The sequence below is a fragment of the Podarcis bocagei genome (assembly GCF_964188305.1).
Source record: "Podarcis bocagei genome assembly, chromosome: 5".
NCBI classification, from domain to species: Eukaryota; Metazoa; Chordata; class Lepidosauria; order Squamata; family Lacertidae; genus Podarcis; species Podarcis bocagei.
Genome location: NC_138129.1, coordinates 100,662,860 through 100,689,575, shown reverse-complemented (window position 1 = coordinate 100,689,575; position 26,716 = coordinate 100,662,860). Strand labels below are relative to the sequence as shown.

The window sequence follows — 26,716 nt, the reverse complement described above, 5'->3', positions numbered from 1 at the left end:
CGACCTCCTGGGTGGTTCGGGGTCTCTCCCCCCTCGCTATCTCATCTTTAATCGAGTTGTGCAGTCCCTCCCAAAAGAGGTCTCTTACAGGAGCCGAATCTCTGTCCCATTCCAGGGCGCTGACCAAGGCGAAAAAGCGGGCATGATACTGTCTGACGCTGGCCCTCCCTTGTCTCAGCCCATGCACCTCCTTCCGTGCAAGATCAATGTCAATACTTGATAAGAAACACCCATCCATCGCTTTAATAAAGGCATCCGCATTCTGGAGCGCCGGATCGTTATCTCTCCATAAATTGCGCAACCATGCTTTCGCCTCCCCATGCAGATGGGACATGATGAACCCCACTCTCTCCTGTTCATCTCTAAAGTCTTTATGCAACAGTTGCAGTGCGCACAGTACGTCGGCTCTAAAGTTGGGATACTGTTGCAGGTTCCCATCGAAGTGAGAGAGCAGCCCGCCTGTCCGTCTCGCCAACCCAATTCCCTCCTGCCGGGGTGTTTGCTTTGCCAGTACGTCTAACCTGACCTGGAGATCCCTGCAGGCGGCAGCTGCCTCGTCCTCTCTCTTCCTGGATGCGAGAACCTCGGCGTTCAGTTGTGCCACTGCTTTTCTGAGGTCCTCTATCTGCTGCTCAGCCGTCATGTCTCCTGCCGTTCGTGAGCTCGCTAGTGGGCGCCTGTTTCTCTCCCCTCCTCGAGGCTGCAGATGCCCACAATGTGGAGACGGAGCCTACTGTCAGAGCTGCTTCAAGATCCTAGCTCACAGAGGATCACGCTAGCCAGCGGTCATTAAGTAAAGTCTTTATTGAATTACAGTTTCCATTCTCACGCTGCTGTCTGCAACTCTACGTCTACTAGCTAGATCGGCGAGGCTCCGTCTGAGTCTCCGCCCCGTGCGCACCAACTTAATATCCTAGCCTTGCTCCACCTTTTCCTCCTGACTGTCCTCCTCTGGGTCCCTCTACCCCCCGGGGCTTCTTCCTTCCGGGATTCTTCTGACGCTGACCCGGACCCTTCTGCCTCCTTGCGCCGGGCTTTAGGACCTGGTTCCCTTTCGGGGCTGCTCACTGCGCCGCCTTCCTCTGCATTTGAACTTGGCGCGCGCGCCCAACCTTCCACTTTCCTCTTAACCGTTTCTTCGCTCCCCGATGGAGGTGTGGCCACTCCTGACTCCTGCCCTCCCTCCTGTGGTGAGCTGCCAGCGCTTCCCCCCTGGCTCCTTTCCTCTTCCCTGCTTCCTGGCGGTGACGCTGGTCCCGATTTCCAGCTGCTCCCCCCTGAGTCTCCTCTGGCTCTATCTTCCTGGGGTGCCTCCCTAGACTCCCCCCTTGCCCTGGCCACTGGTGCTCCTTTCTGTGAATCCTCTGATTCACTGGAAAGACTGGGAGATCTCGGGTCGTCGTCATCACTCATCCTTTCCTCTGTCTCCTCCCCTTCGCTCTCTGTTTCCTCCCTTGCCCGTGCCTCTGCACCTAAACCCCTGACAGCAACAAATGGGTCAAATCCCACATTCAAAATCCTGTGACGCAATGCAACCCCCCCCCCCTACCTTTCACAGTTGAAGCCCTCAGCGTTGTCTCTGCAAGTACAACGCCCCGTGTCCATGTTGCACTCGTCCCTACTGCCAGCAGGATTGCAAGAACAGCGCCTGGAAGAGAAGCAAAGAAGTCCAGTCAGAGCACTGAGGAGGAGAAGAAGGAAACCAAGTTTCCAGGCAGTATATCAGGAAGGGGGCCTGAGGTGGGCCACAACTCTTGCCAGCCCCAGCCATCACGGCCAGGGGTCAGGAAGGATGAGAGCTGCAGCCCAGCAACATCAGGACATTCTCTGTCACAGCCACTACTTCCATCTATATATTGATCTAGGGTCAGTCAACTTTTACCTGCAACCGGCCTCTGTGAGAGAGTGGAAGCCGGGCTGACATCTATCACATTTGTCGCCCATCACACCAGGCTTACAACTGCACCGCCCATAGTTGTCACACTGAGTGCTGAGGGAACCTGTGTGTACAAAATGAGATCAAGGTACTATTAAAAAGCAAATCAACACAAAAACTGCACTATTTGTTCTTCACACTAGGCCCTTAAATAGGGAGGGACCAGTATCCTAGAATAGGCAAAGGCAATCACAATAGTATATCGTTTCTATAGTCCCTCCACCCCAGACTAAAACAATGTTATCTAGATGAAGTAATCTGAAGTAAAATATGCAACATGTGTTAACCATCTAAAGGTTTCCAACCTACACACTGAAATCAGGACTTATCCTATATTGAAGTTGCAATCATCCATAATTTAATACTTGGCAGTTATATGCTGTGTGCCCCCCCCCCCCAGTGGTGCATACACTTAGACAAGAACAACCTTTTGCTGCAATACAATGTAAAACAAACTATTTTGATTCTTGTTGGCACAGCTCAGAATAGGCTAAGCCCATGCAGACAAAAATCCTGAACACTCTGTGAGGCTAAAGAGCATGAACTGCGTTATATGGTGTTTTTGAGAAGTTCAATATCCAGCTGTCTGTCCACTGCAATTGAGGGAGTTTAAAAAGCAGCTTATGATTTGCTTGTCAATTGTAGGAAGCAGCAGACTCCACTCCCTCCCCCCCCCCCCGCTCTCTTTTGCTGATCTGAGTTATAACCTGGGCTTTCTGTACATAATTTCATTTATTTAAAAGCAGTGTTATCATATTTCTCTATGGGCTGCGGGTTGTAGAACGTTCAGCTTCTACATAAATCAGACCAGCAAAGCCACAAGACCCTGGTGTCCTATTAAATACATAAAGCAAAAGTCTAGCTTTCACTGAGGTGGCAACTTGAGTCTGGACTGCAGCACTTCCAGTGGCAGGTGGAATTCTAGCACAGCCCTTTTCCTTTAAAGTGGTCCTTGTCTATTGGCAGAGACTGTTTCTGTACAGAGGTGCGTTCTGTCAAAGAGCTTCCGCCTGGGCTCTGACGCAGCGCAGACTCAGATATCCTGGGCCAGCGGCAGCCAGACCAAATGCCACCAGACTCAACAATCTAGAAAGCTTTCACAGAAGACTTGGCAGTCCCCCCTCTGCCCCAAAGGCGAGGAGAGATGTCCACTCTCAGACCTCACCTGGAAGGTCATTCCATAACTGCAGGGCACACTGACTTCACCCCCAACCATTTTAAGTTCCTATACTGACGGAATACAGAACCCAACTATATAGGCTTTGGGGTTTCATAAGCAAGAGGCTTTATCTGAAATAATATAGGTCACAATCCATTAAAGCACAGATCAACAAACAGCTTCCCAAGAAGCCCACTTCAATAACACACTCTAAATAATCCTGCTGGCAAGTTCTCTTGAAGCATATGCTGTGTCTCCACATATCTTTTCCCTCTAGATTGGTGACTGGCAGCACAGGAAGCAGGCTAGCTGCTGCCTCTTACATTAAAGCAGAGGTCGGCAACCTAAGGCACATGGGCCAAAAGCGGCCCATGAGGGTCACTTAACTGGCCCATGAGCCGCCCCTGAACTGAGCTGCCCGCTCAGCGAGTCCCTGCGCACCACGCTAAACCGGCGCAGTGCGGCGTGGGGACTCTCTCCCGTGGCTCCAGAAATCACTTCTGTGCATGCCCAGATGCCGGAAATCACTTCTGTGCATGCCCAGATGCCGGAAATCACTTCTGTGCATGCCCAGATGCCGGAAATCACTTCTGTGCATGCCCAGATGCCGGAAATCACTTCTGTGCATGCCCAGATGCCGGAAATCACTTCTGTGCATGCCCAGATGCCGGAAATCACTTCTGTGCAGGCGCACTTTTCGGCGTCTGGGCATGTGCAGGAGTGATTTCCGGCACCACGGACATGAGCATACATGATTTCCGGTGTCGCGCTGCGCAGGCCCGGCCCATGGAGGATCTCTGTGGGAGTGATCCAGCCCATGCCTGATGAGCCTTGCTGACCCCTGCATTAAAGGCTTTGAATGGCAAGGCATTTAACTTCCAAACTAGGATGCACTGGGATCATTTGTGTTGTTTTTCAGTGGGTCAAGTATCAGTACTTTAAAGAGGCAAGGATGACATTAAAAAACTAACTTCTCATTGGCATTGCAAGAGGTTACTTCATTTTTAGGCTAGAAAAAGATTGACACAAAAAAACCCATTAAGAGGATTAAAACAAAACAGATTGATTTAGCAACAAGAAGCTCACAAAGACCTTTACCATATACAGTCAACAGTCTTCCTTCAAGCCAGCAATTATTTAGGAACAATTACTCAGGCAAAAATGCCATCTTAAATCAACACACACACACACACTTTAAATATACACTGGCTGCCTGTTGTGTCATGGAATATACTACAAGGTTTTAATGCTCCTTATCAGGCCTTCTAAATTTGCCGTTGACTGAAAAACCAGTCTTCATTGTTGCAACCCCACTTGGCATTTACACTTGGCACAATAGCAAAATAAGAGTCTAATCACAGCATTAGCCTGGCAGAGAAACACATAAACACAGCTCAGATCAGTGCCTGAGTGGGACACCTCAGCTATATTACATTCTGTACAGATTTTATTGAATATGTGAATCTGGATAACCACTGTTTAACATTTTAAACACTATTCTACTAATGCCCAAGTACAGATCTCTGTTCACATATCATCCGTTCTAGAACCACAGAACTGTAGAGTTGGGACAGACCATGAGGGTCATCTAGCCTATTCCCCTGCAATGCAGGGATTTGTTGCCCAACACAGGGCTCAAACCTGCGACCCTGAGATTAAGAGTCTCATGCTCTACCAGCTGAGCTGTGACCAAGAAAGAGAATTCAAGGCACACCAGAAGAGAGTTAACCTCACCAGTCACACCAGATAACTTGAATCACTAGGCGCAGCAAGAAGGCTTAACTCTCCACTCCTGCTGGAAGAAGCACTTGGGGAAATCACTGCCTCTTCCATAATGGGCCCCTCCAGCGCTGATCTTGGGTGGCCATGCCCCATGGGCAGTGCAACCCATTGGCCCCTTCCACATGATCCCTGCAATAGACAGTCTCTTCTCCATCTCACATACATCCCACCCATTAGGACTACAACCATTTTGGTAGGCCCCCTACCTTTTAAAAACTAAAGCTGATTTAAGAGCTGACTTCACACAAAATGTTATTCTAGTTGTTACAATTTAAACCCACAAAGCATGCCAAAAACTCTCTCCCTTTTGGAAGCTTAACAACTGAAAAACCCAAAGAGATTCATCATCTCTGCCACTCACCCACAGGGTTGCAGTTACAAGGCAGGCACGCTTCCTCACTCCCAAGGCGGTAGAAATTCTCCCGACATCTCTCGCAGTTTGGTCCGTCAGTATTACCAAAGCAGCTTGTGCAGTGGCCACCGTGGCCCGTGGAACGGTAGAGCTCAGGATCAAAGTAGCACTCCTGTGACCGGCCATTGCAGTTGCAAGCTAGAGGTAAGGAACAAAGATGTGCTTGTTTAGTAGGCCACTAAGCACATCTCCCTGCTAAACCCTTTTCCATCTGCCCCACCCGCCAGGCAACAAATCCAGAAGTAAACGCTACCAAGTCTATAAAGTTGTAAAAGAAGATGCTCAGTCCAAAAGAAAAATGCAGATTAACAGAAACACCAAATGGCTCAGAATGAAAAGAGGTTGGGGAGAAGTAAAGAGATGAGAAAATTAAGCAATTGTTTCTACCTGTTTGGAGATGATGCAGTAAGAGTTTGGGACCTCAGATAACATTCCAGGTTTACCATAAAGAATATGAAAGCTCAACAAGTTCAGTGATTTTCAGCAAGCTAGTTCACTGTGGTTTCCTTCCTATTAGTTTAGGGGGACACCAAAGGTAGCAGAGGCTGAGATGGTTGGTGAAGCTTCTGAACTGGAGCCAAAAATCCCATAGGTTGGGATGTAGTAGAGCTTAGTTTCCTGCTGTTCTGGTTTTTTTTAAAAAAAAGAACACCAAGCCATACAGTGGTACCTCAGGTTACATACACCTCAGGTTACAGACTCCGCTAACCCAGAAATAGTACCTCAGGTTAAGAACTTTGCTTCAGGATGAGAACAGAAATCGGGCTCTGGCGGCGCAGCAGCAGCAAGAGGCCCCATTAGCTAAAGTGGTGCTTCAGGTTAAGAACAGTTTCAAGTTAAGAACGGAACTCCAGAACAAATTAAGTGCTTAACCTGAGGTACCACTGTATTTTCAACTAAAAAAGAACTAACGGCCAGCAACATGGGCTCTATCCTTCAATTCCCATGTAAGCTAGAACACAGGCAACATGCTCTTTTACACACACACACACACACACACACACACACACAGTGCTCTGCTTATGAACTTTGTGCTACGCTGACCCATTTCTGGTGCACAAGTCAAGGCACCAGAGAAATATGCTAAGGTTCGTACACTGTGCTACAGATCCCCTTTTCCCTGGGTCTTGGCGTACATGAGGGAAACAGCTAGCGTGACTAAGGGTGCAATTCCTTAGACTTGGGGGCGGGGGGAGGGGCCCCAAAGGGAAAGCCAGGCTTGAGCTCCCAGGCCCCTAGCTGCCAGTCCACAGAGCAGAGTCAAGCGGACACACCCTTCCTGCATCTGCAGGGTTGAGCTGCTGCCTGATCCTCACTTCAGCAGCTTTGGGGTAACCCCCCCCCCAAGTCAGAGGAACCGCAGGGAGCTGCACAGGTACCATGGTGCAAACCAGAATAGCACTATCCTTATGGTTCACCTGCTCTTGCCCGAGGCTCCAGGAGGTGGAGGCAATTAGCCTTTGTCCATGAGCGTGCCTTCCCCACCCCCTCACCCCAAAGGGCTGGAGTCGTGATATGTTGCTGAGTGTACTAGATTTTCCACCCGGCTGTCTCTCCAGCTGTGCCACAGTTTCTAGCCTTCCCACAGCCCTCCCACACAGTTTATGCTGCTCTCTGGCATGCAAACTGCAGGGAAAGATAGCAGCCAGACCAGCCTGCCCCAGCTGCATCCTGTGTGTCTGTGCATGTGAATGTGAATGAGAGAGAACAAACTTTCTGCTTTCCTTAGCACAGACAGGCCTAATTGCTCATGTCTAGGACATGGAGCAGAACAAGAGCCCATCAGACACCAGTTTCGTCAGGCTTTCAACTCAAGTCACAGACTCACATATACAGCTGGGAACTCTCAGCATACATATGAAGCAAGTTAGGAAGAAATGTTGCCTTCCCTCTCCATGCAGTAAGCTAGCGATTCTAATGCTGGAGGCCAGAGCACACTAGCGTGCAATGAAGCAGGCTAAATTGTGCCTTCAAAAATTAAGCCATTGTGTTGGGTGCTCACCAGAGTGCAGAGTCCCCATGCAGCGCAGATGCTATACACCACCCGTCAAATGTATGGGAAGGAACAAAGAAGCACCATACAGCCTGTGCTACAGCTAAGAAGCGTGGGGAAATTCCAGAAGCATCACCATAACTCAAAAAGTGCAGGCCCATCGCAGACTGTCTGGGCAGAGGGAAATGCAAGATGCTGCAAGGCAATTATTATCTGCAGTTACAAGGAGAATGCCTTCTCACAGACATTTTAAATTCTTATAGCAAAATGTTTCAACATCCACATTCTTTGGTTCCTCTGATAGATAGAAGGCTGTTTCCAAGCGGACAGTTTTAGGGTGTGCACAGAAGGCCTTCGTTTTGCTGAAGTGAAGCCACACTGCTTGTATCCTCTGGGTTGAGGCCGTGCAGTGCTGAGGCGTCCACTGTGTGCATCCAAAAGTTATGCCTTCTTGCTAACCTGGTTGGATCTGCCGGCACCTCTGTGCCAATTATTAAGTCCCACGAGGCGCTCAGAAATAAAGTGTATGGCAACAGGGTGCTCCACCTCTTTTTTTTTGGTCAAAATCACTGATTTGTGGTTTCTAAAATGTGTGCATAGGTTGGTTGTAATTTTACCTGCATACTGAATATGACATTCATTCTTTCTTTCTCTTTTCTTTTCTTTGCATTCAATGATATAAATTATTTTGCATGACCTGCAGGTGATGTTCTGTTTGAAGTGGTATGTTCTACCTGTCCTGGTGCTTTGAAGGTAGCTATATCTATGGAATACGCACAGGTGATACAGCACTTAGATTACAAGGATAAGACCCAGGATTGCTTACGTAAAGCTCTCACTAAGAGTTTGCATAGAATGGAAGGCTGGCAAACTGCAGTAACAGGAGGCTTGCTGATAGCAAACTCTGAATGGTTTGCTAAATCTAACAACAAGTAGCTTTCTCTGATTGCCAAGTGATAGCTAGAAGATGGTGGGTGGAGGTCTCCCACACGTGGGATATGTTGCTCTTTGTCAGGTGGCCCCTCACTTTGATGGAGGTGCTTTTCTCTAGGCAGGATGGGAGCCCAATGGATGTTGCAATCAACATGTGGAGGATATTCTTTTTTGCAGGAGACATTGTTTATTTTCAGTGATCCTTTGGTGTTTTATCTTTGTTGCAAATGCATTTGATTCTAAGAGCCGGTCTGTAAACAATTCTTCATATGTTTTGGATGTCCGGATTTCCAGCACAGATGCGTGTGAGCATCACTGGCTTATGTTGTAAAGACTGGTGACTATTTTGTTATTTCAACAGTGAGGAGAACATTCCATCCAATGACACAGTGAGAAACGCACAGCACAGTGATGTGCTGCCCATTATGGAAGGGGATGGGGAACTTGATATGAGGCTGCTCTTCTTATAACATGCACTTATATCCAAAGATAGGACTCAGGGGGTCATTTGAGAGTCTTCACTTGAGTTTCAGCTAAATTCATGGTGCTGGATCATACCTTGAAGGAACGAGGGTTCCAGGGAAATAATTTTCACAAACATTTCTCAGTTTCTTCAGGAGAGATCATTTGCATCTATAATCAGAACTCTATTGTACTGCAAACCTGTGTCCATTTGAAAAATCTCTGAAGGCCAGAAATGCCGTATTTTTTGCACCATAACACTCACTTTTTTCCTCCTAGAAAGTAAGGGGAAATGTCTGTGCGTGTTATGGAGGAAATGCCTACGGGTGGCATGCCTACGGATTTTCCTCCTCTAAAAACTACGTGCGTGTTATGGTCAGGTGCGTGTTACAGAGTGAAAAATACGGTACTTTGCAACTCCAGAAGCAAGAAGATATAGTAAGTATCAGATCAAGCAATTAAAATAAACTGCTTTTATCAATATTTTTCTCCTCTTTTTTTAAAAAAACACCTCTTTCTATGATCACTTAAACTGATTCCCAAGGATGTCACAAAACAACTAACAATTGCACACAGAAGTTTTTAGACAGTTGCCTTACAACAGTTTCCCCCTGCTTCAATGTCATCCTATTCTACTGTACATTCCAGACAGAAGATAAATCTGACGGCCACACACTGCAGTCCTCCCAAACACCACCCGGGTACCATATGTAAGCACTTTTCCCACAAGAAAAGCAGTCACTATGGAAACAACTGTAAGGTGCCTTGCCCAGAATAAAGCTCTGGGCACCAGGTTCATTCTGATGGACACATCTCACACAGACGGTTTCTTGATGCACCTAACCCACTCTACGACTAGGGTATTTTTTAAGCCTGAGGGTTACAGCAGTTTCTAGGAAGACAGCAGTCTCTTGTACTGGTTTAAGCTCAAATCCCATGACCTTTCTCCCCATCAGAACTTTGCACCCAGAATGAAAGACAAGAAATCCAAATTTTCTCCCTTTTCTCCCCCTAAGGTTTGGGGTTTTTCCCTTTCAAAAAAGAAAGGACTGCCTGCATATCACAAACCCCACAGTAACTCAGAAAAACACTAGGTCTTGGGTAGCATCCAGAATAGAGTTCCCAGATTATTATTATTATTATTATTTGTTTAAACAACCCAACCACCAAACACTTCCTAGTACTAATGGCTACAATGATGTGCTTTAAAGTATGTGGACAACACCTGGGGGAAGTCTCAAAAGCCAAAGGGATTGCTGAACAGGATTTCTACTAGTTAGAGGGCAAGGCTTCTGTGGGGTTGGGCTGGGTGACCCTTGGGGTTTGCTTCCACCTCTACAATTCTATGATCCTTGGCCTCTTCCCAGGACTAGGAGAAGCAGAGCAATGTATGCAAAGGGAGAGTCCTGCCTATCAGCTTGTATATTTCATGCATATTATAGAATTCCTTTCTTGTGACTGCGGAATCTGGGTCATCCTGGCACAGATTATCATTTATTTTCATCCGTAGAACACAATTCCTGGTGATAATTAGTTAAGTCCAGAGCACTATGCTGAATCAACAATGCATAAATGAGAAATACATTTTTTATCTTGCAGTTGGGTAAATAGATCGGTGTGCCAACAATAACCACAGATAACAAGCTGTATAGCACCTAGTGTGGTCTGAATCTTGAGATATGAGACAAAGAATTACCCAACACTCTGCAGGTTCCAAGGCATTTCTACCACACAACACACGCCAACTGATAGATAAGAGGAAACAAAGACGTTTGAGGTAGGGTTTAAAATAAGCCAAGCTCCTGAATTAATACAGGATGACAAGAGACAGGAAGGGACTGGATCTTGCCAGGAGGAAAAAGGAAGAGAACACTCCAAAGAGCTTTAAAATTGGCTACCTCCCACATGACAGTAGGAGGTGATGAAATAATTGGCAGGAAGATTTTGCTTCTTAGACAAAGCCAGATTATTTAAGAACAACCCCAGCACACTTACGCAAACATTCGTTGGGACTCTCTGCCGTTGCTCTTCTCCAAGGCCGGTCGTTGTAAAAAGGGAGGCACTTTTCACAGTCCACCCCAAAGGTATTGTGCTTGCAATTGCAGGACAGCTTTCCATATTCATTCTTCACACACTCGCTTGCGTGGCCGTTGCACTTACACCTGCACGGTAGGAGCAAGACTTCAGGAAGAAATGTACATCTTGTGCCCCACAAGAGTCCAAACCTCCTACACAACCAGACTGACTCACATCAAAGGAACTCCTGGGGTCTGTCTGTTCCTTCCCGCCTCCACCCCAAGGAAAGTGATTCTCAGGGCAGTGGAAATTTCTTAACATACAATGAACCAATACAGTCACCCGACCTCTCTCAAGTGACGGCTAAAACAAAGTAGTAGGTGAGAAAGCAATTTCTAAATTTTTTTTTCCTTTAAAAGAAAGAAACCGATCCCAATGTGCTTCCATATTCCTTGAGGAATCGCCTTTTATATTGCCAATGAAAAGCGTGCAGTATAGACAGGCAAACAGAGACCTGTTGTAACATTTCTACCTTTGCTGCCCTGGGCTACTTTGGGAGAAAGAGCAGGATAGAAGTAGCAATAATTATTCCAATATAGCTTTCAGGTGCCCCTCTCACATCCGCTCCACCATGTTATTATGCAGTTGATTTCTCCAGAGTTAGCCCAAACCAGTGTCTCTCTAATGGTGTGACACACCACACTAGTGTGGCAGGAGAGAATGGCAAGTGTGGCGGGAAAATTCAAGCACAATCAGTATTATATTTTAGGAATGATTCATGCTCTTACGTAGTTGCATTGTTTTATACCTTCTAGGTGTCCCACCATCATATGATAAAGTAGTTGTGTTCTATGTTATAAATCAAGCACTGTTAGGAGTTGTGTCTCTTTCTTTTCCAACACATTTCTCATCAATAAAAACATTTGGTGTGGTGCAAGCAAATTTTAATTCTGACAGCGTGGCCCAGAGAAATTTTTTTGAGAAGCACTGATTTAGACACAACCCAAGTGTTATGACTCTGAAAGAAGTGTTATTGTTTTACAGACTGAAGAATACTGACACATTTAAGTGAATCAACGGCAGATAAGGGATTCTGATATTATTGAAAAATGAATAAAAAATGCTCCCACTATGCCAGAGCACATACCGTATTTTTCGCACTATTGGACGCACCGGTCCATAGGACGCACCTAGATTTGGGGGGGGGGGAATAAAGGCCAAAAAAATTTATTCCCCCCCCCGCCAGGCGCAGGGCTGGGGCGGGGGAAGCCCAAGCTTCCCCCTCCCCCAGAACGGGACCCAGAGCCATGCCGAAGCTGCGCGCAACTTTGGCATCGCTCTGGGAGCTTGCGGGGCTGGGGGAGGAGGAAGCCCTCCGCCAGCCTCCAAACCATGTCGGGAGACAGCGGGATGGCGCGCTGCGCCTCTCCCGCTGTCCCCCGAGTTTGCGGGGCTGGGCCAGCCTTCTAACCAAGTCGGGGGACAGCGGGAAGGGCACGCTGCGTCCCTGCCGCTGTCTCCCGAGTTTGCGGGGCTGGCGACAGGGAGGAACAGGCTTCTCCCCCGCCAGCCTTCTAGCCAAGTTGGGGGACAGCGGGAAGGGCGCGCTGCGCCCCTGCCGCTGTCTCCCGAGTTTGCGGGGCTGGCGACAGGGAGGAACAGGCTTCTCCCCCCGCCAGCCTTCTAGCCAAGTTGGGGGACAGCGGGAAGGGCGCGCTGCGCCCCTGCCGCTGTCTCCCGAGTTTGCGGGGCTGGCGACGGGGAGGAGCAGGCTTCTCCCCCCGCCAGCCTTCTAGGCAAGTCGGGGGACAGCGGGAAGGGCGCGCTGCGCCTCTCCCGCTGTCTCCCGAGTTTGCGGGGCTGGCGACAGGGAGGAGCAGGCTTCTCCCCCCGCCAGCCTTCTAGCCAAGTCGGGGGACAGCGGGAAGGGCGCGCTGCGCCCCTGCCGCTGTCTCCTGAGTTTGCGGGGCTGGCGACAGGGAGGAACAGGCTCCCCCCCCCCCCGCCAGCCTTCTAACCAAGTTGGGGGACAGCGGGAAGGGCGCGCTGCGCCTCTTCCGCTGTCTCCCGAGTTTGCGGGGCTGGCGACGGGGAGGAGCAGGCTTCTCTCCCCGCCAGCCTTCTAACCAAGTCGGGGGACAGCGGGAAGGGCGCGCTGCGCCCCTGCCGCTGTCTCCCGAGTTTGCGGGGCTGGTGACGGGGAGGAGCAAGCTCCCCCCCCCCCCGCCAGCCTTCTAACCAAGTCGGGGGACAGCGGGAATGGCGCGCTGCGCCTCTTCCGCTGTCTCCCGAGTTTGTGGGGCTGGCGACGGGGAGGAGCAGGCTCCCCCCCCCCGCCAGCCTTCTAACCAAGTCGGGGGACAGCGGGAATGGCGCGCTGCGCCTCTCCCGCTGTCTCCCGAGTTTGCGGGGCTGGCGACGGGGAGGAGCAGGCTCCCCCCCCCGCCAGCCTTCTAACCAAGTTGGGGGACAGCGGGAAGGGCGCGCTGCGCCTCTCCCGCTGTCTCCCGAGTTTGCGGGGCTGGCGACGGGGCGGAGCAGGCTCCCCCCCCCGCCAGCCTTCTAACCAAGTCGGGGGACAGCGGGAAGGGCGCGCTGCGCCTCTCCCACTGTCCCCCGAGCTTGTGGGGCTGGCGGTGGGGCTCTCCTGAAGCCTGGAGAGCGAGAGGGGTCGGTGCGCACCGACCCCTCTTGCTCTCCAGGCTTCAGCGAAAGCCTGCATTCGCACCATAGGACGCACACACATTTCCCCTTCATTTTTGGAGGGGGAAAAGTGCGTCCTATAGTGCGAAAAATACGGTAACTTACTGGGAAAGCAAACATGATGAAGTTGTGTAAAGCAAGTTCAAAGTTTACAAATGATACGTACTCTGCGTACCTACTCTAGCAGCCAGAGTTTAGTGGCTAGAAGTTCAAAGAGTGCATTGTGAGCCAAGAAGCCCAACTTCTACCTTATTTGTCTTATGCAAACCAGGTCTTCAGCATCCGTTGTCTGCTTCTTCCACATCTTTGCATGGGGATAAATATACTGGCCTAACTGAGAAGGCTGTTGTGAAAGTTACTGATGTAATATATACAAAGTGCTCTGAGCAAGTTGGAAAAGTTAAGTATTTGTATGGAAAGCTTTTATAGACAACTGTTAGCTTAAACAAAGTCAGGGATAAGGCAGAGCTGCAATTAACACACAACCATTAGCAATACTTTCCCCTGCTTCTCATCTGAACTGTTGAACGATTATTAACCAGTGAAAAGGGTTTTCAGCAGGGGGCCGGTCCACTGTCCCTCAGACCTTGTGTGGGGCTGGACTATATGGGGGGGGGGATAAAAATGAACAAATTCCTATGCCCCACAAATAACCCAGAGATGCATTTTAAATAAAAGCACACATTCTACTCATGTAAAAACACACCATCCGCGGGCCGGATTGAGAGGGCTATTGGGCTGGATCCGGCCCCCAGGCCTTAGGTTGCCTGCCCATGGGTTAAATTCTCATGTCCGGGTTTTACTTTATGACAACCTCTTTTATCATGGACAGAGACTTTTCATAAAATGTAAACAATGCTAAGTAATTATGAGAAGCACTACTGAACTTTATAAGCTTGACCTGGTTACACGAATCTAGTGCAAATGAAGTTGAAGAATGCACCATAGATATTGGAATAGTCATTGAGCCTGTTAAATACCAGTACACAAGTTCAGTAACAGATGTTTTATTAAGTCATCATTTTTAAATGAAAAATCACTTTAACTGTGTGTACATACAAATAAAAATGGGGGGGATGCAGTCAGAAGCCCCAAGCAAACACTTATTTAAGATATTAAATATATAATTGGATGTGGTTTACTACTTACCTGCCACCCACAGCAAAGTCAGAAATGGCATAGTAATAAGACTTGAGAACTTTGGGATCATTAAAAACTTCATCTCCAAAGGTGTTCAGGCGATTAAGGCTGACTCTGATATCGGTAGCAGTTACCCATTCCTAAAAGGGGAAATTGAAATTAAGCCACAATACACGTATGAACAAGCCACAGCAACACTCAATGTATAGCATATATTCTATGTGACTCTAGCCAAGGTTTGTTTTTGGCTTATTGCTTGTGGTTTGCTTGGGGAAAACAAGCCCAGAGGCAAGGTTCAGGTGTCATGTTAAGCCACACAGCAGCAGGAGGCGGACGGGGAGCAGAGCACCCAACACTTCGTCCTGCTGCAGGTTCTGCTTTGAACCATAGTCACGTTTAACTATAGTTTAAAGTGACATGCAAATGAGGCCATTGCCAGTAGGCCTGTTGGGCCTTGTAATTCCACATTATTCATTATTTCCTTGAGAACCCAACTCATCCAGTATCAAAACTCGTTATATTTTGAAAAAAAAATCTCTTTATACCCTCACACGAGAGCTTAAGAAGCCTCTATGAACAGCATTTTAAAAATTCTGTACCAACTGTGCATTCATTCTCCAATCACACATCTGGTTACTGCTCTGTGCTGTGACAACCATAAAGTCACAAACAGAGCATTTGGATCTGCCAGGTTGTGCAAAACCTGCAGTTTCTGGACACATTATTATTATTATTAATTATTGAATTTATATACTGCCCTATACCTGGGGGTCTCAGGGCAGTTCACAGAATAAAATCAAGATGTAAAACCACAAAATACATAACAAAAAGAAAAATAACAACAAAATATCCTCACACAAAAAAAGCACATTTTAAAAGGGAATAGGATGTAAATCAGATCAACCAAAGGCCTGGTCAAAAAGGAACGTTTTTGCCTGGCGCCTAAAGGTGTATTAATGAAGGCGTCAGGCGAATTTCCCTGGGGAGAGCATTCCACAGATGGGGAGCCACTACAGAGAAGGCCCTGCTCTCGTGTTGCCACCCTCAGAAGGGCCTCAGAAGATGATCTCAGGGTCCGGGTAGGTTCATATGGAAAGAAGAGTTCCTTGAGGCATTGTAGTCCTGAGCCATCTAAGGCTTTATAGGTCAAAGCCAGCACTTTGAATTGGGCCTGGAAACTAATTGGTAGCCAGTGCAGGATGACCAGAATCAGTGAAATATACTCAAACCGCCTTGCTCCAATGAGCAACCTGGCCACTGAATTCTGCACTAGCTGAAGTTTTTGAACAATATTCAGAGGCAGCCCTACGTAGAACGCATTGCAGTAATCTAACCTTGAGGTTACCAGAGCATGGACAACAGTAGTTAGGCTATCCCTGTCCAGATAAGGACGTAGCTGGGCCACTAGCCAAAGCTGATGGAAGGCACTCCAGGCCACTGAGGCCACCTCAGCCTCAAGCGACAGCAAAGGATCCAGGCGTATCCCCAAGCTACGAACCTGCCCCTTCAGAGGAAGTGTAACCCCATCAAGAGCAGGCAGCATTCCAGCCCATCCGGTCTAGGGAACCACCCACTAACCGTGCCTCAGCCTGATCTGGATTGAGTTTAAGCTTGTTGGCTCTCGTCCAGTCCATTATCAAGGCATTTCCACTGCCTCACCTGCAGATGTAAAGGAGAAATAGAGCTGAGCGTCATCAGCATACCGCTGACAACGTACTCCAAAGCTCTGAATAACCCCATCCAGTGGTTTCATGTAGATATTGAACAACATAGGGGATAGGATTGAGCCCTGTGAAACCCCACACTGAAGGTTCCACAGGGCTGAAAAGCATTCCCCAAGGAACAGCCTCTGGGAAAGACCATCCGAGTAGGACTGGAACCACCGCAAAGCGGTGCCACCCACCCCTAGTTCGGAGAGTCGCTCCAGTAGGATCCCACGGTCGATGGTTTCAAAAGCCGCTGAGAGGTGGAGAAGAATTAACAGGGACATGTTTCCCTTATCTTTTTCTCGACAGAGGTCATCATACAGGGCGACCAAAGCAGTTTCTGTGCCAAAACCCCGATTGAAATGGATCCAGAAAATCAGTTTCTTCCAAAAGTGCCTGGATCTGGTCTGCGACTACTCACTCCAGAACCTTGCCCAGGAAAGGGAGATTAGCAACTAGCCAATAGTTAGTTGGATTTTCTGAGTCCAGGGAAGGTTTCCTAAGGAGTGGTTTTACCACTGCCTCCTTCAAACAGGCAGGGACCACCCCTCTTGTAAAGAGGCATTGACCACCTCCCTGGCCCAGCCCGCTGTTCCTTCCCTGCTGGCTTTTATCAGCCAAGAGAGGCAAGGGTCTAGAGTGCAAGTGGTCGCTCTGACTGATCCCAGCACCTTGTCCATATCGTTGAGCCTTACCTACTGAAACTCATCCAGCACAACAGGACTAGACTGTGCTCTGGACACCCCATGGGATTCATCTGCTGTAACAGCAGAGTCAAGGTCTTGGTGGATATAAGCGATGTTATCCTCAAAATGCTTTGCAGAAAAGTCACAGAGAGCTACCGTTGGTTCTACCATCTCCCTTGGGCCAGCCTGGAAAAGGCCCTGTACAACCTGGAAAGGCTCTACCGGACGGCATAATGAGGATGCCATGGAGGCAGTAAAGTAGGCCTTTTTTGCTGTCTTCACTGCCACTAGGGAGGCTCAATAATGAGCCCTTACCAGTGTTTGGTTGCATTCATTTGAATCTTTCCTCCACTGTTCAAGCCATCTCCCAGCTTGTTTCCTTGCCCTTATCTCCAGAGTATACCAGGGGGTCAATCGGGCTCCACGAAGTGGGAGAGGGCACTCAGTGGCATTCGGGTGTTCCAGAGGTCAACCAGGGCTTCAACAGGCGCACCAGTCATATCAGCCAGAAAACCCCCCAGAGCCATTTGGAATCCCACTGGATCCATCAGCCGCCAAGGGTGGACCTTCCTAATAGGTCCCCCATCGCTTCAGAGGGGGAAAAGGTGCTGAAATTCTAAATCTAAACAGGAAGTGACCACAACAAGGGACTGATGTCAATGTTCCGCACATTCAAATCACCGTCTTCCTGCCTAGTTGAAAAGACAAGGTCCAGAGTGTGGCCTTCCATGTGCATTGGGCCGGTGACATGTTGGGACAGCCTTATGGTTGTCATGGCAGCCATGAAGTCCTGAGCCACCCCAGAGCCAGCTGCCTTGGCATGGATGTTGAAGTTTCCCAGAATCAGCAGTCTGAGAGTCCTCAACACCGCCTCCAAGACCAGCTCTGTCAGCTCAGGAAGGGAGACTGCTGGGCAGAGAGGCAGGTGGTAAACCAGCAGAATCCCTAATCTGTCCCGATTGGCCAATGCCAGGAACACACACTCTAGACCCCCCCCCAACTGGACAGAGACCCTAGGGATAGAGAGAGAATCTCTATAGACCACAACTCCCCCTCCCCGACCCTCAAGTCTGGCCTGATGGTGCACTGAGTACCTCGGTGGGCACAGCTGGGTGTGACCAACTCCACCCTGTTCACCCACCCAGGTTTCAGTGATACATGCCAGATCAGCCTCCTCATAATCAGATCATGGGTGGTCCCTCCCTTCCCCTCATATGAAGCAATTCCCTACATCTTACCCTGATTAACGGAAAATGGGCAGTGATGATTTGCCTCAAGACCAACTGTCACACACAAGGGGAAGATGGAGCCAGGTTCTGGTACATAATGCCAAAATATGGCTTAGCGTTACATCTGAACCATCCCAACAGCTCAACTCAACTAAGCAGCTGAGTCCTCAGGGATGCTAGTGTATCTTGGGATTTATTTCTATCCCATATCCTTCTTTCCAAATGGTTTGGAATGCTTTGCTTGGTCCAGGAAGTAGGGGAGAAATTAAAAAAATTAACCAAAGATATGTACATGTATTTGGTTTGCTGGAGGTTTTCCAGTCTCAGAACCAAGTACCCATGTATAATACACACAATGAATCATACTTACACAAATGCTTTGTTTTAAATTCTCAGCTTCCGCTTTCCCATAGACTCACCACAACCCAAGGGAAACCAGCGTAATTGCTCCAGAAGAGATACCTGCCCCAAGGCTCTTAGGCTCAAGTCTGTCTTTTCTTGGGAGCCTGCATTCCAGCACATACTGAATAATCATCAGTGAGGCTTTCATGTTCACAGCAACCAGTATTTTTCCTGTTCATTTCATAGCTTTAAGATATGCTGATGCCAATTTGAAAAGGAAGCAGGCGGATCCCACGGAAAAACAAATACAACAGCGATGCAACACAACAGTTCTGTTTCCCTTAAAAGGAAGATGCCTGGTTTCCTTGTTAGGAGGTGTGACAGGATGTAAAATTAAATGGATCAGTTAAACAAGAGGCAGTGATGGCCCCCAACTTAGATCGCTTTTGAAGAAGATTAGACAAATTCATAGCTATGAAGGCTCTCCAATGGCACTGTACTTCTGAATAATGCTGCTGGAAACTGCAGGCGAGGAGAGTGCTGTTGCTCTCAGGTCCTGCTTGTGGTCTTCCCACGGCCAGTGGGACAACAGGACTAGATGGGCCATGGACCTGATCCACCAGCTCTTCTTATGTCCTTATAAAAATCTGCACCAGTTTCCCCCTCCAATGAACCACTGGACCTACCGTATTTTTTGCACCATAACACTCACTTTTTTCCTCCTAGAAAGTAAGGGGAAATGTCTGTGCGTGTTATGGAGCGAATGCCTGCCGGGGGGGGGGAATCTGCTGCAGTCGTGAGCAGAGGATCCATGGTTCCCCTTCCTTCCCTCCTCCGTGGTTACAAAGCATGGATCCACATGGATCCTCAGGATTTTTGCACTGGGCTACTCCAAACTCACTGTCAGATCACATGTCTGTGGCCACAGCATGAACCACAAAAATCATATATCCACTATTTCGTTTAGAATATTTTTTTCTTGTTTTCCTCCTCTAAAAACTATGTTCGTGTTATGGTCTGGTGCGTGTTATAGAGCGAAAAATACGGTACATGGTGGACCACAAAAACAGCCAAATTCCCAAGCTCTCCCATTACCGTTTTACTAATTATTCTTCATCACACATATGTATCGGTCTCCTTCAAAGGAGCAGACAGGTTGTTCTGTGGTTCCCATTCATTTCAATGGAGATTGTGCCAGAGAATGTGTGAGGAATCGCACCCTGAGGCTCCGATCTGTCCATTCCCACTGTGCTGCACTCAGGCGCAAACCTGAAGCTGCGTCACGTCTCATGCCAGGTGTCTCCAAGACCAGCTGCTAAACAGCAAGATACAGAACACGCCTGAAGAAGCAGGACCACAGATAACCTCGCTAACTGGAGCACGCTGTGGGCCTACATTGGGGTTATCCATAAAAAGTAGAGAGGAGCTGCCCAGTGTCTTCTTCTGGTTGTACCCAGGAGAGACTTAGATATGAAGAACAGAGATGTGCCTCAATCACAGCCTCTGATCCCGATCCAATCCCCATTCTCCTTACCTGTAAGACAGGGCTGTTGTCAAAGTTGTAAGCGCTGGGCCTGCCCTCCAGTGTTGAAAAGGCTACGTTGCCCCCCGTGAGTGGAGAGATGTCACTGAACTCGTCTGTGCAAAGGGCCTGCTGTTCATCCTCCCCGGTCCTGATGAAGGCACGACTGGATTTGCTGTAGGTGTTCTCGCATGAGCCACTGTAGTACTGGTAAGGCACCCAAGGGCCATCTTCCCGAGTGCGTTTGTAGATGGCAAAGCTCTCCGGCCGGCTGGTGTGAAATTTCAGGCGTACGTATGTAATATCAAAGGCCTTTCCTGTAAAAGAAGAAAAAGTGTTGAGAGTTTGAGACTAAAGCACAAGAGCAGGAAGAGAGAGAAATATCTCTTCGTTCTTTTCAAAGTCTGCAGGGTCGACTTGCTATAAATGTTTGTGTGAAAAATCAGAATGAGAACCTATGTTTGTAATATCAAAACAAAACAAAAAGGCTATGTTTGTCATACTGTAAACTTGTAAATGGTCGCTATCCTGGTTACTTGTGGCAAGAAAAGACATTAGGCAATAGGTTAGAGGGAGTTTTAGCACACTAGATGAGAATGGACACTTCTTCCCAGCTGAAAATGTGCCACAAATGTTTGAGAGTGGTGTGCATACACAGCTTTGTCATTTTACCTGCAAGGAGTGCAACTGGTATTTATTTTAAATTTTTCATAACAGCACAACTGCCCACTCTGTCACTTTACTAAAGGAAGAATTAATCAATAGCATTTGTATCCAGCCCGTCCTCCACATGAGCTCAGTGCAGAATGAATGGAACGTATCCTGTATTTGCCAAAGCAAGGTAGGTGAGTGATATATTGACCTGTCCAAGGTCCCCAGTGAATGTCATGGGGTGGACAGAGATTTTAACTCAGATCTATTGTGCCTAAGTACCATACTCTACCCGGGTCAACTCATGGGATGCAACTGTGGTGGTCCTTTCTTCCCCTATGCCGACAATGCCCAAGCAACTGAGGCTGAGGAGGATGAAAGAAGCACACTCCAAAAGTTAGCACTGAGGTCCAGCGCCGAGGGCCTTCTGGCGGTTCCCTCATTACGAGAAGCGAAGCTACAGGGAACCAGGCAGAGGGCCTTTTCGGTGGTGGCGCCCGCCCTGTGGAATGCCCTCCCATTGGATGTCAAGGTGATGGACAACTACCTGACATTCAGAAGACATCTTAAGGCGGCCCTATTCAGGGAAGCTTTTAATGTATGATATTTTAGTGTTTTTTGGTTTCTGTGGAAGCCGCCCAGAGTGGCTGGGGAAACCCAGCCAGATGGGCGGGGTACAAATAATAAATTATTATTATTATTATTATTATTATTATTATTATTATTATTATTAGCACTGAAGACAGGAGTCCTTGCTCCAACATAGGTCTCACTACCTCATGCACATATGAAATGTGCAGCCGGTCTGCATGCAAGTCAATGAAACATGAGGCTTCTCCATGCATTTAATGCTTGATTTGGCCTGAAAGGAAATCTGAGGGTGCAATGTTAGTGGTCATTGGATTACACTGTAGGGTTGTACACTACTCACCCAGCACAACGTGTAATATGGAGATAAAAGGAACAGGTAACACAGCACCGTCCTAGGCCAAAGTCCCACTTCTCCAGCACCCCATTCTCACAGTGTCCAACCAAATGCCTATGGGAAGTCTGCAAGCAGAACAAGAGTGCGACAGCACTCTCCGCATCCGATTCCCAGAAACTGGTAGTCTCCACCATATGGCCGTTGTTGCTAGCATCCCCTGATAACCACAAGCCCCATGCATCTGTCTCATCCCCTTCTAAAGCCATCCATGCTGGTGGCCATCAGTACATATTATGGGGACAAAGTCCGGTTTAATTTTGTGCTGTGTGAAGAGGTTCACTGGATGACCCTGAGCATCTACGTTTTCCACACCATGCACAATTTTGTACATGTTCCCCCTCTTATTCACCCTTTTTTTCTAAACTAAAAAGTCCCAAACATCACAACTTTTCTCATAGAGCAATTGTGCCCTATAACCTCAGGGTTACTGGAAGCTTCTCTCTCTGTTTCAGACCAAACTCCAACCTGCTATAAGGGGCTGATACAGCTGGACAACACAGCATGGTTGCTGTGCAAACCACGTAGAAGCTGAACTACACTGCAGGGTTGTCACTCTCTGGAGAGCGCTTGCCAGACAATGCAGCGCTAGAAGGCAGCTTCCTAAGCAAAATATCTGGAACACTTGAAAGTCTATATAAAGGCTAAATAAATGAATGCTAAAAAAACAACACCCCATTGCTTTGTTTTAAAAAGGTACTTGCATAATCTTGAGTCTCACATAATCTTTAGAACTCCAAAACAGCAGACGAGTTTCTGTGTATGACACTGAATGAAACCACAGCAACTGGTTCAGAAGTGCAATATACGTTTCCCACAAAGATGATGGGCTCATACTTTCACTTTCCCTATAGTTGACACAGCAAAGAGGAAATGCTGGAACCAAGCCAGAGAACTGGGAGTCGGGCCTCTTGTTGTGACAATCAGAGCCTTTGTTGGCTCCTCATTTCGTGCCATTATGGTTAGGATCAAGGAACTGTTTTCGACTCAACTTAGCCATCCCAGGAAGGAAGAAAAGGGGAATCCCCCTTTGATACTAATTCTTTGTAGGCAATCAAATGAAGAATAGCTTCAGGATTTATCAGCTTTAGCAAAAAGCCCACTCTCTTCCACCCCACCCCCCACCCCCTGCCCACCTACATACATTTCCCACCCAGTTTGTGAAAAGAGGCCTCTCCATTATAGAATCTTTCCATTTGCTGGCATATCCCCAAACAGGCTCAATAAACATCAAATAAACCAGCCATGATCAGCTTTGCATCCTAGGAATGTGCGGCACTCCAGCATTTCACTCCCTTTAGCTCAGCAGTTTTACGAAGTATCTCTCTACAGGGAACTCTTCCTTCATCAAGTTATCTGAAAAGGAACCCCAACCCACAGCAAGGTGGTTTTGGGGCTCATTGGGGGGCAGCCTTGCAAATACAGGTGCAAATGCTGCTACCCCCAGAAACTTTTACCGTTTATACATTGATGGTCTGGAAACAGAACAGACGTTGGGGCACAGCCCAGGGAAAGGGAAGCACATTTAAGGTCAACTGTTTTCAATGGGAAAATCCACTGGCAAGTAAGCTTGAACTTTGCCTCCATTTGTCACCTCTCTTCTAGTTACGAAAGCTTCCCTGTCTGGTCAGCTGGATGCAAGTCATAGCTTGCCACAGCCAGCCAAATGAACAGCTCTATCACCAAGGCTAGGGATAGGAACCTTTGGCTCTCCAGATGTTGCTGAACTACAACTCCCATCAGCCCAGAAAGCATGGCTAGTAGCTAGAGGTGATGGGAGTTGTAATTCAGCAACATCTGGAGGGCCAAAGGTTTCCCAAGTGAACTGCAAATGTACTCTGGAGCAACTCTGTACTCTCACATGGTTGTGAATTGCAGGGCCAGTGATAAAGGATGGAAGGCAAGATGTCGTCAGCATTTTTGGTGTTTATTCCTCAGCAAGACCATCGGTAGTAGAGGACAGTTTGAAAGGAACTCATCTATTACAGCACTGCATCAGAATTATAATAGCCTAACTGTTAGTTGGGGGATTTGTGGCCCAGTGGGAAACATGCTACTCTTGGCCTAATTTCATGAAAAACTCAGCATCCTCTGGCTCTCTGAAAGCCGCATGCCTACAGTCCTTCCTAGAAATCCCTTCTGCTTCGTATTTGTGTGTGTATATGCATCAAAATGCACGGGGTGTTAGAAGAGGGGGGGGGACATGCTCCTTCTGGGTAGTCCACCCACCACTGGTCCCCACTCTGCACTCAGCTCTCCACTGTGACTCGTAGAAACTGTCAGCATTCAATAGCAGCCACATGCCAGGAACGGCTTGGACTAGTCTAACCAGGTTTCAAATCCTTGGTGATTTAGGAACTGCATGTGAAGATAGACTCCAGCCAACTGAGTGGACGAGACCAGTAGTGGGTCTAATGTCATGGAACTTTGGAGTGTCAGGCATAGCCCTATTGGCTTTAGCCCAAACGTAGCAGAGTTTTCCTGCACAGCGAGGAAGCTAGTTGCGGCAGTAATGACTAGTCAGCTAGACTCAGAATAACTATTTACAGGATTTATTAAAAGGAAAAAATAAAACCAGCAGAGTTTCTGCATACAAATAAAAGCAAAATAAATCCTCTCTTTCTCTCTCATAACCATACACAGCACTTCTAACTCCTAACACACCTCACACCACACTGTGCTAGCAATCCCTAGATAACAGAGTTGAGTGCTGCTCGTTAACCAATCAGAGTGAGTAGTTTCTAGGTCAAGCAGACCTGGGCTTTCTGCCAAGAGTAAATTGACACCAGCTGGAGTTAATTGTGTGAAGCTAGAATCTGCAAGTTTCCCACGAGAACCAATTAACAGAAACTGAACACCCCCTCACAGATTCTGCTGAACAATTAACATCAAATACACCTATGTAGGAGATCATTTTTCCAGCAAACCTAAACCCTTGCACATTCGCTTGTTCTTTATCTTTGCCAATGGTTTAGTTAACACATCTGCTACATTTTCTTCACTTGATACATAAGTACAGGTGATTACATTGTCTTGTACACAGCAACGTACATTTTGGTATTTTACAGAGATATGTTTGGAACGCGATTTGAAACCCTCTGTTTTACTTAATGTTATACAAGCTTGATTATCAATGTAAACTTGTACTGGTTCTCCACAATTTACATTTAAATCTGTTAACAAATGCTTGAAATAAATCACCTCGTTGCACAATTCACTCAATGCGGCATACTCTGATTCCGTTGATGACACACTTACAACGTCTTGCTTGCGTGACCGCCAGCTGATTAAAGCTCCACCGACCATTATAACTAGTCCTGTGACAGATTTTCTATCTGGCAAATTTCCCCAGTCACTATCGCAGTAGCAACTCAACATTTCATCCTCTGAAGAATTTAATTGTAACATATAGCCAATTGTCTGTTTGAGGTACCTCAGAACTTGTTTTACCCCTTTCCAGGCATTTAGTGTGGGTTTTGAGACCAATCTACTTAATATGCCTACTGCATAGCTAATATCAGGTCTGGACCACTGTGCTAGATACAATAAACTTCCAATTACAGAGTGATATACATCAGGATGTTCAAATTCAGGACTCTCATCTATGTGAAGTGTTTTTATGAAACCTGGATCCATAGGCACCGCTGCCCCTTTGCAATCCTGCATCCTGTATGTAGTCAGTAGTTGCTTAACTTTGTTCTGCTGACTAATTAGGCAGCTGCCATCTTGGGCCCAGCACACTTCCAACCCTAGATATGTCCTAACCGGGCCTAAGTCTTTTGTACACCCACCTGCAGCCTACAATCTTTGCCCCCTGAGGCGCTGCTACTGGTGTAAAAACCTTGTGCTCATTCAGAGAGGACATCTCTTCCTCCATTGCCTGTTTCCAGCGCTCTGCCTCCTCTTTTGGTAACTTTAACACCTCCTGAAAACTCTTGGGTTCTGCACTTACACTAAACACATTTGCAGTATCTGGGGAAAAACGCACCGGAGGCACTCCTTTGTTTTGTCTTTTAGATCTTCTGGGAGAAAATTTTTCTTCTGACCCACTTTCCTCCTCAGAACTATGACCTCTCTTTTGTTGCTTAGCAACTGGTCTCTGGCTAACTCCACTTTCTTGAGAGCTCTTATCTGAACTTTCCTCCCCCTCAGACTCTGATTCTCTATGTTTACCTTCAGAGTCATGAAGCTCCTGGGAAGGTTCAAACCAAACCTCAGTATTGGCATGTAGTCTCTCCCAGCCACTATGTTCACAAAAACTGGCATTCCTGGAGATCACAATGCCATTTGTCCCTTCAGCAAAACGGAAACCTTTTCCCAGCTCCTGGTAACCCACAAACACTAACTGTTTGGTCTTAGGATCTCCCTTCTTTCTCATTTGTTTCGGAATTAATACCCAGGCTTTCGATCCAAACACATGCAAATGGTCAATTTTGGGTTTTTTCTGAAACAATTTAAAGTATGGGGTTGTACCTATTGTTTGATGAAAGAGCCTATTTTGGAGATAACACGCAGTGAGCATGCTCTCCCCCCAATAAGACATGGGTAAATCAGCATCTTCAAGCATGGCAAACATCATATCTTGTAAAGATCTGTTTTTTCGCTCTGCAACGCCATTCTCCTCTGGGGAAAAAACGTTCGTTTTTCTATGCCCAATACCACGCTTTTGTAACCAATCTCTAAAGGCATTTGACATAAATTCGCCACCTCTGTCCGTCTGTATCCTTTTGAGTTTAATGGACAGAAATCTTTCCACAGATGCCACCCAGCCTTTAAACTTAGTGAACACGTCACCCTTATTCTTCATGGGAAAAACCCAAGAATAACGCGTGGCGTCATCCACAATTGTTAGTGAAAAACGCGATCCACCCCTGCTTACAGCAAATGGACCAATTACGTCCATGTGAACCAGCTGTAGCGGTGACTCACTAACTCTGTCACTTCTGGGGTAAGAGACTCTGTGGGTTTTAACCTTTTTACAAACGTTACAATCAAGGTACTTGTTACAACTCTTTAAATTACCCCCATCAGCCAATTCAGACATTTTTAGTACACTTTTCCA

The 26,716-nt window shown here is 47.4% G+C and overlaps 1 protein-coding gene across 1 annotated transcript in view; it reads right to left on the bottom strand.

Annotated features, from left to right (window-relative positions):
* LAMC1 (laminin subunit gamma 1) overlaps positions 1 to 26,716 on the bottom strand; it is a 138,569-nt gene that overhangs the window by 41,053 nt on the left and 70,800 nt on the right. The window contains exons 2-7 of the mRNA XM_081193275.1: positions 20,034 to 20,338; positions 14,546 to 14,676; positions 10,673 to 10,839; positions 5,239 to 5,427; positions 1,883 to 2,000; positions 1,550 to 1,648 (exon numbers count right to left, since the gene is read on the bottom strand). Coding sequence (XP_081049401.1) covers positions 1,550 to 1,648; positions 1,883 to 2,000; positions 5,239 to 5,427; positions 10,673 to 10,839; positions 14,546 to 14,676; positions 20,034 to 20,338 — 1,009 coding nt within the window. The remainder of the gene's footprint in view (positions 1 to 1,549; positions 1,649 to 1,882; positions 2,001 to 5,238; positions 5,428 to 10,672; positions 10,840 to 14,545; positions 14,677 to 20,033; positions 20,339 to 26,716) is intronic.